The following is a 21,751-nucleotide window of genomic DNA, read 5'->3' as shown; positions in this document are numbered from 1 at the left end:
AACCAGACTGGTTAGGGTCAAGAATATTATTGTGGTTAAGATAGGAGGAGAGTTGATTAAAGATAGCGCGCTCAATGTCAGTGGAAGGGAGGGCTGATAAAACAGAGGAGGCTAGAGAGGCAGGAGAGAGGGAACAAATGTTGCGACGGACAGGTACAGACTCTGTGGATGTGGTAGGGTTGTCGGTTTGAGAAAGTGGGAGAGAGTAAGAGATAAAGAAGTGGTCGGAGACATGAAGTGGGGTTACAGTGAGGTTATATGTTGAACAGTTTCTGGTGAAATATAAAGTCAAGGTTGTTACCGGCTTTATGAGTAGGAGGGGAAGGACTGAGTGAGAGAGCAAAAGAAGACAGTAAAAGTAAAAGTTCAGATGACTTGTCTGTCTGGATGTTAAAGTCACCCTGAAGTATAAGTGCAGGGCCATTTTCTGGGAAGTTTGACAGGAGAACGTCTAATTCCTCCCAAAAATCTCCCAAAGAACCTGGTGGACGGTAGAGAACAAAATAGTTAATTGTACCGGACGAGTAACTGTCTCAGCGTGAAATTCAAAAGATGTTGGGGTAAAAAGTTGAAGCGGGTAGATAGAAAAACTCTACACACATTTGTGAGAGATGAGTAAACCTGTACCGCCACCCCTACCAGTGGGTCTGGTTGTTTGGGTGAAAGAGAAGGCTGAGGAGAGAGCAGCTGGGGTGGATGTCAGAATCAGATTCAGAATCTGAATAATTTTATTTGCCAAGTATGATGCACATAGAGGAAATTGCCTCAATCATTTAAAACACTATTTATAACACCAATATTAATGGATGGAAGTACTTGTATTGCTTTGTTTGCAAAGGATGACTGAAATGTTGTTATTACACACTAAAAGAATCAACCATAGATCAGATGCCATTTGAGTATAATATACACAAGGCACAAGTAGTAAATCCTTGCAAGTGTGTTTGCCTACTGTTGCTACTGAGTAGTACTGTTACTACTCAGAAGTAACAGTAGGTCCCAATGTTTAAGTGGGTATATGGTATATTAAGTGGGTATATGTGGTACATATACTTTACAAGCAGAATAGATTAAAGACCAGATAAATACAGTAAATAAATTCACAAATAAAATCTACAAAGTATCCAGCATAAATGGTCTATGGTAAATGGACTGTATTTATATAGTGCTCTTGTAGTCTAGATGACCACTCAAAGCACTTTACAGTCCAGTTTTATATTCACCTATTCACACACACATTCATACAGTGCATCTATGTGCAGCACTTTCTCTATGTGGTGGGGACACTTCAGCATGCGGACTGGGTCCGCCAACTGTCTGATTAGAGGACGACCGCTGAGCCAGTCGCCCCATTAATATGCAATAATTTAGCATTTGCACATTCCTAAGGGACTTTGGGGGCCCCAGTCAAAAGGGACGTCAGGGGCCTTGCACCCTGCATCAAAGACAACCAAAAACCCTACCTCCCCTAGCTTCTCTCAAAGGAAACATGATAACAAACCACATCCTTCTAATCTTCAATTTATTCTTTTAGTATCAAAATTGTAAACATATTACATGATTGCAGTGTTTCCCCTACCATTCTATTAGGGGGGCGCCCCGCCCCGCCAACGGCACCTCCCTTGATGATCAAATACATTTTTTAAATTTTTTTTTAATAAAAATAAAAATAAGAATATAGCGCCAGATCGCCAGAGGCATGTCATTTCTGTCTTTATATGGGCGCGAGTTCATATTTCTCCTCTACTCTCTGAATCGCGAATGGCGGAGTTCCATCCAGATGCACGCAAACACAGACATGTGCGTGCATCTGGATGGAGTCGCGGGACGGGCTGCTGCTGAGACAGAAACTTAAAATGGATAATAAGAGTAAAAAACGCCCGGGTGGCGCTGAGAAGCATCGGAAAAAAAGCTGAAGTCTCTGGAGGTGGAGGCTGCTAAATGTGCCAAACTGACGGACCTATTTGGTGCCGTGTTCACCAGCCCAGCAGCAGCAGGTGCGCTGGGAGACGAGCGAGGAGGACTCGACAATGATGAGCGAGTGGAGGCAGACATGGTAAGTAACGTTGGCCTGGGGCTGGCTAGGCTACAGTTTTGAGACATGTCCAAAACAAAGTAGAAAACGTTTTTGATTTTGTTTTAAAGGGGACATATTATGCCCATTTCACCACAGTTGATATGGTTCCTTGGGGTCTTAATGAAATGTCTGTAACATTTTTTGGTAAAAATACCACAAGGATAATTTAAAACAGCACCTTTTTACTCTGTCTAAAACAGCCCTCCTCAGATCGACCTGTTTTGAGGGCCCCGCCCCCCTCTCATCCCGCCCCCATCTTACCCCACCCCCTTTCACCCCTCTCATCCCTCCCCCTTCTCACCCCTCCCCCCTCTCATGGAGGTGTAGGACATAACGTTTTTACCTCCATTAATTAGCCTGTTTGAATGTGTTCTTCAACATCTATAGGGCAGATTATGGGCCTTTATGTCTAAAAGGAATAGAGCAGTAAGTTTTTTTTTTTTTTATGCATGAGATATCAGTCATTTCTGCAATAAAATTTTGACTGAGGAATAAAATACATAAATTACTCTTCCCTCTGTATTACTTTGCTAACTGCTCATCTTACACGTGTCAATTGTTGACATGTTTATATCAAACATATCAAACATATCAAACATTAAAAGCACACAACTGTTTCTATAAACTTTTATTGTCAGAAAGATTGCTAGAAAGATTGCCACAGAGCTTTTTAATCAGTTATTAAATGTACTGGCTGGGACAGAGGTAATAAATACAAAAAATACCAAGTATAATAAATCCATTCATTACAAAAATACAATTTGTGCCATCAGTAGCTATACTGTAAACAAAGGAACACTTTATATTTGTGTGTCACCTTTTATTCTCTAAATACAATGTAAACTTTGCTCAGCCGTACAGGTATTTGGCGTACAGAAGCTTTGTGAGCTGGTGTTGAGACCCTCTGGCCCGGAGAATCAGGGTGGTCCTGCCCTCCTGCTCGGTGCTCCAGATACCCAGAGTGTTCCCTGATGCTCAGGGAAGTTATATAGGGTTCAGACCTGCCCTTGATTGAAACTCGACACATAGCTGGCTATAACTTCCTGCTTGTCAGGTTTCTCATACAAGGCAGAGAGATCCTCAGGTTTTGAGATCTTCAGCACCTCATTCACATATGGGGACGGGTCCTGAAAAACCTCGTGAAAGATGAGGTCCAACAGGTTATCCACGTAATCTGTAATACAAATTGGGGGAAAAGTTGGACATTTTGCACTTTTTTGTATTTATTATTTTCTTTTTATAATTATATTATTCTATTTATCGTGAAGACGGTAAATAAATGGTCTTTAAATGGTGAAGACCATTTAAAGACAGCAGTTAATTGATATGTTATTTATGTTTCACATACTGTTTTCACATTGTTTGGCTTTTAAATAGAGCCTGTGAGAATCACGGAAGATTGCATCTGCTTTCACCGGCTTTTCTGTGCACTCGCCCTTCTTATATATTACATCTGTCCCCCGCCGACACACAGGACAAACCTCAAACAGCTCCAGGAGGCAGTTTTCATAGACAATATATGTGGGTGTCTTATGAACAGGGTTGGAAGATTCCATTCTATTAGAACGACAAAGATTTCACCAAAGGCTGCAACAGCTAAAAAAGTGTAGGATGGTAATCTATGTGATTATTGAAATGTTTAGATTAAATATTGAGTCACTCACGTCACATCTTGTCCTCTCCCTCCTCCAAGCAAGGTCTCTTACAGCTGAGGTCCCAACCGACATCAGTGCAGCACAGTTTTCTGTGTGCCTGTGGAAATTGCGATGCAACACAAGGGGCAACTTCCATCAAGTTGGACACACAAATTGTGCTCCGTTTATTAGCATCTCAAAACAATAACAAACAAGATGGCTTTTAACATCCCAGCATGCCCTCGGGTCTCAGACGTCACCACGTTCCCATCATGCCTCTGGATCCTGACGTCATCACGTCACCCGGCATGCCCCGGGGTCGACGTCATCGCCCTCGTAGGAGACTGACGCCGACTGTGCCTGTACTGAGCGTGAGGGTGAATTATGTCAGTCCCCTATTCACTACACAACTCCCCCCAGAATTCACCATAACAACAAAAACCTATCACCGGAGAGGTGGTCGCAGTAACCGGCCAAAACGGCTGTGTTTTACAGGGGGTGGAGAAATCACTACCGTGGCAGGTTTGATAGGCAAAGGAACAGGGGGTGGGTGCAGGACTGGAGGACGCCCGCGTCGTGGGGGCTGGGCCACCTCAACGGGCCTAGCCACGTCCAAATGGGCGGGTTTGAGGCGGTCAATGGAGAGTCTCTCCGGTTTGCCTCCCATGTCCACTGTAAAATGTTTGTCCCCCACCTCCAACACGCGAAATGGGCCCTCGTAGGGCGGCCGCAGCGGTCCTCTGTGAGCATCGTGGCGAACAAAAACGTATCCCGCCTTCCGAAGCCCAGCGGGGATGTGCGACTGAGAGAGGCCATGCCGGGAAGTAGGGACAGGTGCGAAAAGCCGCGCATTGTCCAGTAGCGTGGCCCGCTGGGGCACCGCAGACCAAGGAACGGTGGATGTAGGAATGAAATCCCCTGGAACCCGGAGCGGCTGGCCATAAACAAGCTCCGCGGATGAGGACTGCAGGTCTTCTTTTGGCGCAGTCCTGATGCCCAGCATCACCCACGGGAGCTTGTCGACCCAGTTGCAATCCTTGAGGCCAGCACGAAGAGAAGCCTTCATTGCCCTGTGGAACCGCTCACAGAGTCCATTAGCCTGTGGATGATATGCGGTTGTGCGGTGGAGTTTTACTCCGAGGCTCTGGGCAACCATATTCCACAGCTCGGACGTGAACTGTGCGCCCCGGTCAGAGGAAATGTCCGATGGGGTGCCGAACTGGGCAACCCAGGTGCCGATAAATGCCCGTGTCATCTCAACGGTTGTCAACGACGTCAGTGGCACAGCCTCAGGCCAACGGGTGGTCCTGTCAACCATGGTGAACAGGTAGGTGAACCCCTGAGAGGAGGGCAGAGGGCCAACCAGATCCACGTTGACATGGTCAAACCGCCTCTCTGGCACCTGGAACAACTCTAAAGGGGCTTTAGTGTGTCGATGTACCTTCGCCCGTTGGCACTCCAGACAAGTGGTAGCCCAGTCTCTAACCTCCTTTTTGAGGCCGTGCCAAACAAACCTAGCCGCCACCAGCCTCTGCGACGCTTTTGAACCAGGATGGGAGAGACCATGGATGGCATCGAAAACGCAGCGTTTCCATCCCGAGGGCACGAGCGGCCGAGGACTGCCTGTGGAGACGTCACACAGGAGCGTGGTGTCAGCCTCCCCAAACACGACGTCCTCTATCCTCAAACCTGTAGTCGAGGTCCTCAGGATGTGTATGTCTGGGTCTGTGGTCTGGTCCGCTGCCATGCTGCCGTAATCCAGGCCAAGATGGACTGCTCCTGCCACAGCCCGTGACAGGCAGTCCGCCACCTGGTTGTCCTTACCGGCCACGTGCCGTAAATCCGTGGTGAACTCGGAGATGTAGGACAGATGACGTTGCTGGCGTGCGGACCACGGCTCGGCCACCTTGGCCATGGCGAAAACCAGCGGCTTGTGGTCGACAAAAGCGGTGAAGTGTCGACCTTCCAGCAGGAAACGCAAGTGTCTGATGGCAAGGTAGAGACCCAGCAGCTCCCGGTCGAAAGTACTGTACTTCCCCTCGTTGGCTCGCAGTTGGCGGCTGAAGAAAGCAAGCGGCTGCCAGGCCCCGCCCACCCACTGCTCGTAGACTGCACCAACAGCGTAATCCGCAAGGGCTGCCTTAGTCTCTGCAAAAGCTTTGTCCCTGCCCTCAGTCCAGTCCACAGCGTGCGTGGGCTTACCTTTCAAAGTGTCGTGCAGGGGCTGCATGAGCTGAGCGGCTCGAGGGATGAAACGATGATAAAAGTTTACCATGCCAAGAAATTCCTGCAGGGCTTTCACGGTGAGTGGGCGTGGAAAATGTGTGACCGCCTCCACCTTCGACGGGAGAGGGACTGCGCCGTCCTTAGTGACTCTGTGTCCCAGGAAATCTATGGTGGAGCGACCAAACTGGCACTTGGCAGGGTTTACGATCAGGCCATGTTGGTTGAGCCGCTTGAAAAGTGTTCGGAGGTGCGACAGGTGCTGAGATTCGGACGTGCTTGCTACTAAAATGTCGTCCAAATATACGAAAAGAAAAGGCAGGTCACGTAAAACAGAGTCCATGAGGCGTTGAAACGCTTGGGCTGCATTTTTAAGCCCGAACGGCATCCTTAAGAATTCGAAAAGACCGAACGGCGTAATCACTGCTGTTTTTGGAACGTCTAGTGAGTGCATAGGCACCTGATGATAACCCCGGACGAGGTCTACTTTAGAAAAAATCACCATCCCGGCCAGGTGTGCTGAAAAATCCTGTATGTTCGGGACCGGGTATCGGTCAGGTGTCGTTGCCTCATTAAGTCGCCTGTAGTCGCCACATGGGCGCCAGCCGCCACCAGGTTTGGGGACGATGTGAAGGGGTGACGCCCACGGGCTGTCAGATCGGCGGATTATTCCCAGGCGTTCCATGTTGGAAAACTCTGCTTTAGCAACGGCAAGTTTGGTCGGGTCGAGGCGTCGAGCACGGGCGTAGACGGGTGGACCAGTAGTGGCGATGTGGTGCTCCACACCATGCTTCACGGCCGACACGGAGAAAGTGGGCTGAGTGAGTGCTGGAAAACTAGCCAGTAACCGGTGGAAGTCATCCGATGTCGACAGCATGCTAGACAATGGTATGGAGTCAATCCCACTGAGTGTGCACGTATAAGAACAGAACGTGACGGCGTCGATCAAACGGTGGTTCTTTACATCCACTAACAGTCCGTGCGCACACAAAAAATCAGCACCCAGGAGGGGAACGGCGACTTTTGCCGTGACAAAATCCCAGCCAAGCCGATGTCCCCCGAAACACAATTCAACGTACCTTAGTCCATACGTGCGGATGGGCGTCCCATTAGCCGCTTCCATAGGGGGCCCGTAGCTGTCGGTCACCATATCCAAACGGGAGGCAGGCAGGACGCTCCTCTGTGCCCCCGTGTCGCACAGGAAACGTCGTCCGGAGATGTTGTCCCGGATAAACAGCAGCCTGCCGACGTGGCCGACACTCATGGCCACTACTGAGCGCCGGCCCTGGCGTTTCCCAAACCGCCGAAACTGCAGGGCGGCCGACATCTATAAGCCTTCAGTCCAAACTTCTCGTGGTAAAAACACAAGCCCGAAGAAGACTGCTGGGGGCCTGAAGGTTGCTGCCGACCTGAAGACTGCTGCCGACGAGAAGAGGTTGCCGCGATGAGGGTGGAATCCGCCATTGTCACCGGAGCGCCGTGCGTGACCAGCAACGCGGCCATGCCGTAGCGCTCTTGACTTGCCAAAAAAAATTTATCAGCCACTTCAGCCAGTTCTCGACAGTCGGTGATTGTGGTGTTGGCCAACGCAGCTCTGACCTGGGAAGGCAGCTGACGCAGGAAAAGCTGGGTGAAAAGAAAATGGGGACTGTGCTCCCCCAGGAGATCCAGCATACGGTCCATGAGCTCTGACGGTTTGCTGTCACCCAGTCCTTGGAGGGAGAACAGCCTGCTGGCTCTCTCAGCGTCTGACAGTTAAAAAGTCTTCAACAGGTGGGCTTTGAGTGCTGCATACTTGTCCGTAGCTGGAGGGTATTTCAGGAGACTCACCACCCGCGATGCTGTTGAGCTTCCCAGAGCTGACACAACGTAGTAGTACCGCGTTGTATCAGCTGTTATGTCCCGCAATGCGAACTGTGCCTCCGTCTGGGCAAACCACGCCGCCGCTGAAGATTCCCAGAATTCGGGGAGTTTGAGGGCCACAGCGTGCACGGCCATGGTCGGGTCCCGTTCGTTAAACACGTCAACAAACGAACGTCAAGGTCACCAGTGTGGAAATTGCGATGCAACACGAGGGGCAACTTCCATCAAGTTGGACACACAAATTGTGCTCCGTTTATTAGCATCTCAAAACAATAACAAACAAGATGGCTTTTAACATCCCAGCATGCCCTCGGGTCTCAGACGTCACCACGTTCCCATCATGCCTCTGGATCCTGACGTCATCACGTCACCCGGCATGCCCCGGGGTCGACGTCATCGCCCTCGTAGGAGACTGACGCCGACTGTGCCTGTACTGAGCGTGAGGGTGAATTATGTCAGTCCCCTATTTACTACATGCCTATGATAAAACAGACACAATATCCATGGAGTCACAACAAATGAGATGCTGTTACAACTTTAACACGGAGACACAATCAATGACATGACGAAGTAACTGAGGGTAAACAAACCTGTACTTTTGTAGTGAGGTCGCAGTGTTTTCATAGAAAGCTGCGTTCCATGTGTGCGCATCTGTGGTGGGTCCGTCTGGCATTCTACGTGATGTAGCCTAGCACCGTGAACAGATGTGCTTGCCTCAACACCAAAAGCAGCAATGTTATTCATGTTTGTACTACTGTCATGCATACAAGGATACAAGGGCACATTTCCCCAAACTAGGGCTGGTAATGAATAATCGTTCTAGTCCCGCACATTATGACAACAACATACTCCGGTATCTTGAACGAGCGGCCATAGCAGCAGCTGGAAGTTAGGTTCGTGAGTGTTGTGCTCTCCATGCTCTTTCCCCCCCGCTCGCGTGTCCTCCCGTCAGTACTGTGCCGCTGATTTTTTTTCCCAAGGCAGCACTGGGCTGGAAGTTCGCTACGGCCGACACTCGTAGCAGCTACTACAAACTTCCGTAGCTAACTTCAAGCTCCAGCAGCTACAACCGGAGCTCTTAGCAGCTGCTACAAGCATCCGTAGCTAACTTCAAGCTCCAGCAGCTACAACTGGAGCTCGTAGCAGCTACTACAAACATCCGTAACTAACTTCAAGCTCCAGCAGCTACAACCGGAGCTCGTAGCAGCTACTACAAACATCCGTAGCTAAATTCAAGCTCCAGCAGCTACAACCGGAGCTCGTAGCAGCTGCTACAAACATCCGTAGCTAACTTCAAACTACAGCAGCTACAACCGGAGCTCGTAGCAGCTACTACAAACATCCGTAGCTAACTTCAAGCTCCAGCAGCTACAACCAGAGCTCGTAGCAGCTACTACTGGGGTTCGTAGTAGCTGCTAAGGGGCTCGTAGTAGGTGCTACGGCCCCTCGAACGGGGGGGGGGGAGAGCGTGGAGAGCACAACACTCACGAACCTGCCATGTGATCACCGTTCACCATGGACTAGCCAGCCGTCCTCGATTAATGAAAACTCCTGTAAAGTCTCTACCTATCCCCCACCACTACATACTAGCCCCCCACCCCCTCACACACACGGCACAACATGCTAACGGCACTAGCCTCCACACAAAATGTCTAAAAGAAGCAAATACCAGAATTATAAAAAAAAAATACTTACATTTCCCTCGTCTTCAGTATTGCCATGGAAAGACGGCACCGACCCCTCTTTCAATAACAACCTTTTAGAGAATCCAGCGTTATATTGGCCCAGGTTGATAAAAAAGTCAGATTCAAAGTGGTGGCAGGAACGTTGCCATCAATCCATCTCAATCTTGTGTCTTCTGAAGCTGGAGTCACATGAAGACATGTTTGCAGCCGGCCACCGATTCATGCTGCTAGTTAGCTAATCCAAGTGTTTCCAAGGCTTGCAAGAATGAAATGGCGGACACCGGTGGACCGAGCTTATATAAAGTGGGAGGGTCCATCTAGGGGTGGGTCGAGTGGTAGTGGGGGAGTGCATAGAGCTATGGGGGAATGTACTAAATGGGCATTTTTCGACTATGACGTCTATTTCGGGGGAAATTCCATTGGACGCACTTTAGCACATAGTTTCTGAAATAGAGGAACCACAACAAATCGCGGGAGTGAATTTTTTCCAGAGTTTTTGGGACGGTAGACATGCCAGATACCCAAACTAATGTGTAGAAGCACTACAAAAGTGGAATTTTCATAATATGTCCCCTTTAATATGCCGAATTGTGACATTATGGGTTATTATTGTTCAGATGATTTAGCTAAGCTAGCTAAGAGCTGCTAACGTCATTTACTGTTGCCATAGCAACAGTAAACTTTCTGAGCTATAAATAGAGATGCAGAATTGAATTTATTGTAATCTTTCAATTAATGTATTGTTTACTGAGGTGATAACTATTTAATAGGTATAATTTGTGTGTAAATGTGTTTTCATTTTTTCATGAAGTACCTTCCCTCGCCACATGGCAGGCAGCTGCATAAGCTAGCCAGGCCACTCAGGCTGTGTGACGAGCAGTAAGCACAACAGTTCATTCATACGGATCGGTCTCTCGTTCATTTGTCACGTGACAGGCAGCTCAGGCTGAACAGTACATTTGTTCGTTCGTTCATTCGTCATTCGGATCGTTCATTTGTCACGTGCCCTGAGCTGCCTGTCACTACTTTGTGAAAACTCAATGCACTGTTAATGTTGTGAAGCAAAGATAAAAAATATGAATGCGGTGTACTTATTTTTTGTGAGAATTTCTTGTACATGATTCTGTGGTTTTGAGTTTCCCCATCCAATGATAAATACTTTCCCTATGTCCAGCCCAGACAGGTTCAGGGCAAGTCAGGCTGGTCAATTCAGGGAGTGAGCCAGGCCAATGCAAGCAGCCCAAAGACAGGATCACCTGAGAGGGAAACAGCTGTAGAGAGTGAGTGTACCAGTCAAATAACTTTTTTTTCACAACCTGATCAGAAAAATCTCCAGTCATTTTTAAACTATCACCCTCAGCAAAAAAGTAGTAATCCAGTGGTGCAGAAAGTATTCTGTAGCAGAGACGGCACCAGTAGAGAGTGGCTGACGTACTGTCCAGAGCATCACATGCTGTATTGTCTGTATCTGCATGGCATTCGGTAAGAGAACTGATAACAGTCTGTTCATCAGTGGAATGTCAGATTGGAGGCATATACACCAGCGCACAGAGGAGCACAAGAGAAGCAGTGCTCACAGAAACTGTGCTGAAGCTTACCTCTTGAAATCCGCCAGTGCTGATATCAGCAGTGTGTTTGGTGGCAGTCCGATGTCGGCGCACAGAGCGCAGGTCAGTAAAAGGCGGCAGGTTTTGGAGCGCATCATAGATGTCATCGAGGTTCTTAGGAAGAGGGGGCTTGCATACAGGTCAGAAAATGAGGCAGCATATACCCTGGAAGACCACACAGTTGATCATGGTAATTTTTTGGAACTCATACTTCTACTGGGTAAGTATGATTTCTGTTTAAAAGAGCACCTGGACAGCTGCATTGAGAACAGCAAAAAGTTGCATTTGTCTGGTGGCACAAGAGGCAGAGGCTCCCTTGTAACTTTACTCTCCAAAACCACAGTCAACTCAGTGATGGATGCAATTCACCATCTGATTCAAGAAAACATCTCCTGTGATATCAAGAAAGCAGGAATGTTTTCAGTTCAACTGGACACCACACAGGACATAACCTCTCAGGATCAATGCTCTATAATTGTTAGGTATGTTAGTGATGTTGTTCATGAGAGGCTTGTTGCAGTGCTGAAGTGCAGTTCATCCGCTGGACAGGCCTTTGTCGACATGCTGTCAGAAGTTCTGGACAAAATGGGCCTCAGCAAGACCATGTGCATTGGAAATGCGACTGATGGGGCATCAAACATGCAAGGCCAATACAAAGGATTCTCCTCACTGCTGTCTGCACAATCTCCAAACCAGGTGCATGTATGGTGCTACGCACATGTACTAAATCTGCTGCTTGCAAACACAACCCAGATTGTTATTGAGAGTGGGTCCCTGTTTGCGCTCCTCAATGGCATTGCAGTATTCATCAAAGAGTCATATCAAAGAATGAATGTGTGGGAAGAGTCAGGCAGAAACAAAAGACGTAAACGCCTTGCTCCTATTGGCGAGACACGCTGGTGGGCCAAGCATGAGGCACTGAAGAAGGTTTTTGGCTCCTTTGGAAAGCCAGAAGATGGGCTGTATGTTGATGTGCTGTTGACATTATCAGCTATACAGAAACAGGCAACAGTGAAACCATGTGTCCGTGTCATGGCCAGAGGATATGCAGAGTCATTGCAAGTATGAGACGATCTTGACGGCTCAAATCTTCCTCCGCATATTTGAACATACCTCTCCATTGTCTAAATACCTTCAGACGGCAGGATTGGACATCCTCTCTGCTCACAGAATGGTGGCATCGACACAGGATACGCTGAAAAGCTTGGGAAGAGATTTTAAATCTGTAAAAAAAAGCAGCAGACACATTTGTCAACTGGATAAACAAAGAAACCCAAGGGAGAGATGACAGACATTGAAGTGGAGGCCACACTGCCACAAAAGAGGGGAAGGAGGAAGAAAGTCTTGCCTGGAGAGATGGCTCAGGATGAGACCCTGGATGATGCAGAAAAATCCTATGAGGTGAATGTGCATAACCAGATCATGGACACAGCAATTTAAGCCATTCATAGGCGCTTTTTAACACACGGCATGTTACGGTTTGAGTGAGGAGATGGACCCAGGATGCAGAGGTTATCAAACAAAAGGTATTTAATATAATAAAAAGGTTTAAACAAGACAAAAACAAAACAGGAACACTAACATAAGTAACTGGCGACAAGGCGCACAGAGAACAAGGAACGAGGAAGCTGGTCGAGACAGCTGGAAGAAACAAACCTATTCTCACGACGTGGGGAGAAAACAACTAGTACAAACCGACAGAGGACAAAGGGAAACACAGAGGCTTAAATACAAGAAGGAAGGCAGGGGCAATTACACACAGGTGAAACACATGAGGATTGGGGACGACAATCAAAGACAGGAAGTGAGACACCGAGAAGCTGGAACAAGACACAGTGAAAGTGAAGCTACAAAATAAAACAGGAAGTAGAAAACACAAAGACTGAAATTAACAAACAAAAATGACAGGACACCACACGGCAATCTATATGCTGACTTGGCATGTCTGGATCCCAGAGACTTCCCTCAGCTCTGCACCAGTGCTCTTCCCCAGTCTGCCCTTCAAGACTTAAGCAAGTGCTTGCAAGGATTTGACAGCAGGGCAACCAAGGAAAATATGCAGGCTGAGTTGAAAAGCTTTGCACTCCAGTGGAACAGGCTGAAGGCATCCCCATTGGCAGAGTACAAGGCAAGAACAGTAGAAGATGGATCAGGTGGTGAGGAGGACAAAACAGAAGAGGTTGAGATAACTCCCACAAGCTGTTGCTCCTGCAAAGAATGCCCTCTGTGCTGCTACCAGATACTTCGCCGTTTCAACATGCTAACAGATGCATACCCTGTCCTAGGCCTTGCTTAGAAATACCTGCTTACATTATCCCTCACGCAGGTGGCTTGAGAGCGCACATTTTCAATCCTGAAGTTTATTAAAAACAGACTCAGAAGCACCCTCTCACCTGACAAATTGGAGGCATTTATGTTGATGGCCACAGAGAAAGACATTCTCATGGACTTGCAGAGAAGAGTGAGGTGCTTAAAAAGCTGCTCCACTGACAAGGTGAGAAATATTTAATATTATTGTTATTATCACACATTGTCATTGTTAATCATTTATAATCATTATGGATGTAGTAATTCATTATTTGTCATTTTAATAATTCTTTTCAGAAGTTTTATTGTGCTTATGTGTTGATCCTTAATGGTGTGATCATGTACACTAAATGATCAATTATTCTCCATTACAGGTTGTTGTGATATATTTGAGGAGTCGTTCTCCCTCTGTTTTATATGTGGACATTTGGGACCACTGTTAGAATTTGGTAAGTTTATCATGTATTTTTTAATGTATAAATTCATACTTCATAATTATAATAATTTTCAAACGGTTTTAAAAGAAACACACATCCAAAAAGTTTTCAAATCTAGGTGCAGGACAGAGGAAAACATTTTCTTTATTTTTCAGACATTATAATGTATCCATGTCCTTCTCAGGTTGACCACTTGACATGTGAGAGCCTGAGGAGTTGTTCCCCCTCTGTCCATGTTCAAGGACTTGCTCTCTGTCTGCCTCCACTCTCTGCCTTCACTGTACCAAAGTTTGTCTGTTGAGTCTCCTCTAGTCTGGTGAGTTTATCATTTTTTATGTTTTATGAAATCATACTTAATTTGTGATGATTAGAGACATTATAATGTATCCATGTCCTTCTCAGGTTGACCACTTGACATGTTAGAGCCTGAGGAGTTGTTTTCCAAACACAGGTAGAGCTGGCAGGGGCGTCACCCTGGGCCTCCCTTCTTGTTGCCATCTTTGAACTAGGTGGCAACAGTAGTATGCATGAGAGAAGACGCCGCGAGATTTGTGGACTTCTATGTGGTGTCCGCTGATAATGTAGTGGGCTGGTCTGGACAGACAATGCCAGGGCTGAATTTTTGTCCCAGTCCACCCCTGGAGGTAGGTTTACCCAAAGTGTAACATTTCATTGACCAATAAAATCTGACAATATACAGATCATTGAAATGTATAAACTGTATCGTATGGATATTATTAGATACTTGGACAATGAGATGAAGGTCTTCTGCCAATTCCTGGATCTGATTTGCCTGACTGACGGTAAAGCAGATTCAATTGTGGCAGCACTGAAGAATACTATTCACACGAAGGGCAACCCCACGCATTTAATATTTGGCCTTGGAACTGATGGTGCTGCTGTAATGACGGGTGCCATACCTTGTTTTTTTTACATAATTATACTGTTTTAAATATTTAGTTTCTCGTTAAATTAGTAAACAAATGTATTCAATAGGAAGACATAATGGAGTTGCAAAACAGCTATCAGTGGAATGGCCATTGCTCCTAAGCGTCCACTGTGCTGCACATAAGCTAGCTCTAGCCTGTAAGGATGCATCTGAAGAGGTGCCTTACATGGCTACATTCAGAGACCGCTTGGAACAACTGCACCTGTACTTCAGAAACAGTGCAAACCGCTCTGCTTCTCTGAAAGCCGCTGCAGAGGTTCTGGGTGTGTGTGAGCTGAAAGTGAAGGTAAATAAGTTATGCCTCAAATAAATTGACATATGTGAATACTTTACTTGCATTTATATTAAGGCTGTCAACGTTAACGCGTTAACGCGTGCGATTAATCTGGAAACCTTAACGCGTTATTTTTTTTTTAACGCAAATTAATCATATCACCAAGTCTGACCACAACAACCTGCCGTAGTCCTCCCACGCGGATGTTTACCTGCCTGTGGGTGGAGAAGTAGCGAAGTGATGAGTGAGAAGACGGACCCCGGTGTGCTTAACGGCAAATTTAGATTAAAAAAGCTTCCGAATGGGAGTTTAGATAAAACCAGAGTTGTTTGTACATACTGCAGTGATGAACTGTCTTTCCACCGTAGTACAACGAGTCTGAAGTACCATCTCCGTGCAAAGCACTTCTTTGCTAACACAGACGCTAACACCGAGACGAGTTCAAGCCGTGCTCGTCAAGCTACACTGGCGGAGTGCAGCAGAGCCGGCTCTGTCAACAAGACGACAACAAATAAGCTAACTAATGCTATCGCTAAATGGGTCGCAACCGACTGCAGACCCATCAACATCGTTGAAGACAAGGGGCTTCGAGACATTATCCAGATCGCCTCAGGGGACTCATCCTACAAAACGCCTTCGAGGGGAACTATTGTCACAAGAATCCATGAACTATATGGAAGTGAAAAGGAAAGGAAAGTGGAGCAGCTGGCACGAGCTTCATTTATTGCACTGACAGGAGACCATTGGACATCAGTAAGCAACCATAACTACCTCGGCATAACAGCTCATCTAATAGATGATAATTGGCAGCTGCACTCGTTAGTGTTAGGTGTAGTGAAAACAGAGGAGAGGCATTTCGCCGAAGCATGCGCTCGCCAGTTTCTTGACGTTGCTAAAGAGTGGGGGATAACGGAAAGGGTCATCACTATTGGAACAGATATTGCTCGTAATATGGTAGCGGCAGCCAGGAGTCTACCATTCGAGCATATGCCTTGTGTAGCGCACATTATTCAGCGGACGATCACGGTGTCTCTCCGTGACAGCGGGTTTGATGGTGCATTAGCCAAGTGCCGTAAAATCGTTGGACATTTTAACCCTTGTATGGTGTTTCAATGTTTGCTAAAAGAAAAATGATGCGATAAATATTTTTTTCAACCTGAGACTCATTGGCCTTGGCTCATTTTCTGTGATGAACCTATATAAAATAACATATTTTCAGTAACTGTACACTGTACACCCCCCCTACACATTTACATTACATATGAGGTGTTCGGGTCCACTGGACCCAGGACTACGTAAAGTGTTAAATTGTACATTTCAAGCACCTCTGCTCCCACATTCCTGCACATTTTACGTTAAAGTTCTTTGCCAGTTCATGCATCTCACAGGGATTCTGATGATTCCCCTTTGGACTTGAAAACTCCGGCAAGGATAAGAACCTCAAAATATGGAAATAAATGGGTTTGGTCCATCTCATTCCAGCTTTTTACGAAAACACGCTGTCCCTCCAAATTAGTGCAATCCAGAATGATTTTCGTAATGAAAAGCTCGTAAGAAGGCTTGATGTCCTGCACGAGTCACTGCTATCCGTGTCTGCCCTGGTTGCATCCTTATTACATTGGTAGCCATGCGGTGTGGCTAAAGGGCAAAAAGACCATTCAATTTCATAATTTTTTTACATCCATATGTTGGCTGCTGATGGCCTGGCCTGGATTTGGGACTGTCTACAGATTCACTTTTTACGTAGCTGGCTGATGGTCAATCTCATCCTCTTCTTCAAACTCACTGTCAAGACTCTGAATTGACAGAAACATGATCCTCATATTCTCTACTCTTCCCTTCATTGACTTCCAAAGATTTTCTCTCTTCAAAAATAATTTCTAAGGCTTGTTGTATCCCGCCCTTGTTGTATATAAAATATAGATGTTTCATGCAAGACAGAGGATCTTGCAGGAAATCCCGCCCCCGATATGCAAATTCGGGCCGGGATACAACAAATAAATAGCTTTGACAATCGGGCTCCTTATCACAATCCTTGAAGATGGCAAAAAGGTTGTCTGCTCAGAGGGCCTTAGAAATGATTTTTGAAGAGAGAACATCCTTGGTAGATAATGAAGGGGAAGAGTTTTCAGAATATGAAGATCATGTTTCTGTAGATTCAGATTCTGACAGTGAGCTTGAAGAAGAGGATGAGATTGACCATCAGACAGCTATGGAAAAAATCCATCTGCAGTCAGGCCCAAATCCAGGCCGACCGCAGCCATCCCCAGGACCAGGCCGTCCGCAGCCAGCCCCAGGACCAGGCCGTCCGCAGCCAGCCCCAGGACCAGGCCGTCCGCAGCCAGCCCCAGGACAAGGCCGTCAGCAGCCAACAAGTGGCATATGGATGTCAAAAAATGACGAAATTGAATGGTCTTTTTGCCCAAGAAATGAGCCACCCCGCATTGGCTACCAATGTGATAAGGATGAAACCAGGGCCAACACGGATTGCAGTGACTCATCCCAGATTCCATCCAGAAAATCATTCTGGATTGCAGTAATTTGGAGGGGCAGCGTGTTTTCGGAGAAAGCTGGAATGAGCTGGACCAAACCCATTTATCTGCATACTTTGGGGTTCTCATCCTTGCTGGAGTTTTCAAGTCCAAAGGGGAATCCACAGACTCCCTGTGGGATGAAGAAACTGGCAGAGAAATTTTTCGTGCAACAATCTCTGTAAAAAACTTCCAGATTATTTCCAGGGTTATCCGGTTTGATAACAGAGACGACAGACCAGCTCGGCGGCAAAAAGACAAGCTAGCTGCCATCAGGACAGTGTGGGACAAGTGGGTGCACCGCCTCCCCCTATTTTACAGCCCCGGGCCTAATGTAACAGTTGATGAGCAGCTGATGCCATTTAGGGGTCGCTGCCCCTTCAGGCAGTATATACCGTCCAAACCCGCGAAATACGGTATCAAGATCTGGGCTGCCTGTGATGCTGCTTCATCATACGCATGGAACTTACAAGTGTATACAGGAAAGCCAGCTGGAGCAGCCCCTGAGAAGAACCAAGGAATGAGAGTTGTCCTGGACATGACACAAGGACTCAGCGGACACAACATCACATGCAACAACTTATTTACTTCGTACAAGCTGGGACAGGAGCTCTTAAAGAGGAAGCTGACGATGGTAGGAACGGTGCGGAAAAACAAGCCAGAGCTCCCACCTCAGTTGTTGACGACAAAAAACAGGCCCGTTAACTCTTCAAAGTTTGTGTTCACAGCCACCACGTCCCTGGTGTCCTACTTGCCAAAAAAAGGCAAAAATGTGGTACTCATGAGTACGCTGCATAAGGATGTGATAATCTGTGGCCAGGAGCATCAGAAACCAGAAATCATTCTGGATTATAATGCCACAAAAGGAGGGGTGGACAACATGGACAAGCTGGTGACTGGCTACAGCTGCAAAAGAAGGACCCTACACTGGCCACTTGTAATATTCTTCAACATCTTGGACATCTCAGCGTACAATGCTTTTGTCATCTGGATGGCGTTGAACCCAGACTGGAACAGAGGAAAGCTCCAGAGGAGACGGCTCTTTCTCGAGGAGCTGGGCAAGGCATTGGTGAGACCACAAATCCAGAGAAGACAACATCTCCTAAGGACCCTAGCTTCTGCAGCCATCGTGAGGAGGATTCAGGAGGAGGTTGCTGGGGCCCCATCCACCCGACCCACAGAACTACCATCTGCAGAGCCTGAGGTAAGTGGGTGATGCTATGTACAGTGTATGTTAGACATTCCTAACTTGATGGGCTGATGTGTGTGTGTGTTTGTGAGTAAAATTCCAGTTTTTTCATCAATCTAGGTTGTGGCCAGTAGCAACAAAAAGAAACGCTGTGATGTGTGTGGACCCAAGATGGACAGGAAGACACAGCACACATGCATCACCTGCAAGAAATACATTTTACATAAATTGTTGTAGCTGTATTGATTGAAAGACCGAATAATGCATATTCCACCAATAATAGTCCACCAGACCCGCGAACATTGGCTGAGTGACCAAAACACGAACACCATACAAGGATTAAACACAGTCCTGCAAACACAGCGGAGTTGAAAGTTCAGCAAGCTTCCCATGGACAGACAGAAGAGTCACTCATCCAGGATGTAGCCACAGGCTGGAATTCAACACTGGAGATGATAAAGCGTATCCAGCACAACAAAGAGCCACTAAAGGCAACACTTGCCCAGCAGAAGCACAACTTGGCCACGCTAACCTCTGCTGAATATGACCGGCTAGCAAATTTGGAAACACTGCTGGAGCCATGCAGGTAAAGTGATTTTCCTAGTCTCAACTCATTTATTTTCTCCAATATATTTTCTTTTAGAAATAGTTTTAGGCCTGTTCGCTATGAATGAAAAAAGTAGTCTATAATTCTGTCTTTGTGTTTTTGAAGGTATGTTACTGAGCTCTTGGGGGGTGACAAATATGTTTCCTGCTCTGTGGTCCTGCCTGCACTCTGCCACCTTCTGCGTACAATGGAGATTTCAGATGTTGACCCTGCCTACATAGTGCGCTTCAAGGCTGCATTCAAAGGGGACCTCAACACACGAAAGGAGAACACAAACCTGTCATGGTTAAAGCTAGCAACAGCTCTAGATCCCAGATTCAAGGACCTCAGGTGCCTGCCCAAAGCAGAGAGGGAAGAGGTGTGGCAAAAGCTGAGTCAGATGCTGAAGGACAGAGATACTGAATCACAGCCCTGCAGCGATGAAATGGAACCAGAACCACCAAAGAAGAAAGTGGCTCTCCTACTGTTGGGGTCAGAGTCAGAGTCTGATGAGGATGCAAATTTTAATGACAAAACTCTGGACAGGTACAGGGCAGAGCCCAGTGTCAGCATAGACACATGTCCACTTCAGTGGTGGTCAGCGCACACTGGTACCCATGGCAGGCTGGCACAGCTTGCACAAAAGTACTTGGCCACACCTGCCTCAACAGTGCCATGTGAGAGACTATTTTCTTTGGCAGGCCACGTTGTACAGAAGAAAAGGTCAGCTTTGTCATCTGAAAATGTCAACAAGCTAGTTTGCCTGAGTAACTGGTTAAAAGAAAAGTAGACGATGAATGAGTGTGTGAAAAGGACTGTTCACTTTGTTTCTTTTAAGACACTTATGACATTCAGTTTATAATTCAGCTTTCAGCCCACTCAATGTAATGTTGACTTTATTTGGGTGAAATGTTACCTCACAGTTTACAGACAAGCTGTTTATATTTACTTTGTAGCAGAAGATAACAGTTTCTTATATGCTTGTCTTCTATTTAAGTTGGCAGATCATTATGGATGTTTTTGGCAAAGCTAAGCACTCCATGAGACTTTGTATTCAGTATAATGATGAGGCCCTTTAATCAGTCAAACCTCTATGCAGTCATAGAGTAGAGCCCAATTTCAGAGGGGTTTTCACTACAGTGGCACACAGGTGCCCATGATGAGAAGGTTAAAAAAAAAGACTGTTTGCATTTTATGGGTGTTGTTGCTCTGTGAATTAAGATATTCTAATTGACTGGGATGTAAAATAAAGTTTTAAAAAGCCCTAACCACTTTGTCATACATTTCTTTATTCAAACACCGTAATTGTAAATAGTAGTATTTTAATTGTGTGATTAATCATGATTAATCACAGCCTATTAACGTGATTAACTTGATTAATTTTTTTAATCGATTAACAGCACTAATTTATATATATTTTTTGAAAACTGCTGTTTTTTCTGTCATTGACTAGCAAGTAAAGGACACACGATGGGTCTCCCAACATGAAGCGGTGAAAAACCTCCTCAGAAATATAACTGCTGTACTGGGTGCCTTGGCAGAGGAAGTAGAGACCTGCAAATGTCCTACTGCTAAGGGACTGTATTCATTCCTTGCCACCTATCGCTTCATTGCCGCCCTTCACCTGCAAGCTGATGTGCTCCCTCACCTGGCACGCCTCACTAAGCTCTTCCAAAAGGAGGATGTCATGTTCCTGGCAATCAAAGAGCAGGTAATTTAAATAACTCAGCTAAACTGCTATTTTTTATCTTCATGTTTATTTTGCACAAACATAGGGTACCACCAATCTTTTTACACAAGTCAATATGCTTATTTTCTCAGGTCCCTGTCACCCTGGCCTTAATAAAGGGCATAAAAGATTCTGGTGGTCATCAACCTGGCTCAAACTTGAGTAAGTTGACCCAAAATTTGGATGACCCTTCAGGATTTGGGGCATTCTGCATCTCTGCTGAACAGGAGAGAGGGAGAAGAGGGGATGATGCAGGAGACAGGCAGCAGTACTGGCAAAGATATCAATCACGGGTATGATTATGTGGCTTTTGGCTAACTTTACAGATGTAACTTAAATTGTGTTGTTTATGCAAATTAGTTTAGTGACATTTTTCATGTGTTTGATCAGGTGATGGATCCATATTTGGATGGCCTCATTGCCCATCTCGAGAGACGTTTCTGCGAGGTCGGAATCGTGGCTGCATTTGGGATACTCAGTCCTCAAGCAGCTACACTCCCTGACGACACTGCACACACAAAACTGAGGATACTTGCAGAGAAGTTTTGTTCCTGTGTCGATTTTGGCACAGTCCTTGAAGAATGGGCCTCTTTCAAGGAGCTAGTGGTCACTGGTCCACTCAAGGTTACTTAAAAATGTGACATTTGCACATTACATTAT

General features: G+C 46.3%; 1 protein-coding gene across 1 annotated transcript; it reads left to right on the top strand.

Moving 5' to 3' along the window:
• Positions 1 to 19,191: 19,191 nt before the first annotated feature.
• LOC128458528 (zinc finger protein 618-like) lies at positions 19,192 to 20,155 on the top strand. The gene is made up of 2 exons (XM_053443398.1): positions 19,192 to 19,362; positions 19,489 to 20,155. Exons 1-2 carry the CDS (start codon positions 19,229 to 19,231, stop codon positions 20,150 to 20,152), a joined length of 798 nt encoding a protein of 265 aa, XP_053299373.1. The 5' UTR covers positions 19,192 to 19,228; the 3' UTR covers positions 20,153 to 20,155.
• Positions 20,156 to 21,751: the final 1,596 nt, after the last annotated feature.

Source organism: Pleuronectes platessa, chromosome 2 (genome assembly GCF_947347685.1).
Source record: "Pleuronectes platessa chromosome 2, fPlePla1.1, whole genome shotgun sequence".
Taxonomy (NCBI): Eukaryota; Metazoa; Chordata; class Actinopteri; order Pleuronectiformes; family Pleuronectidae; genus Pleuronectes; species Pleuronectes platessa.
The sequence above is the reverse complement of the archived record's forward strand: the minus strand, read 5'-3'. Positions and strand labels throughout refer to the sequence as shown.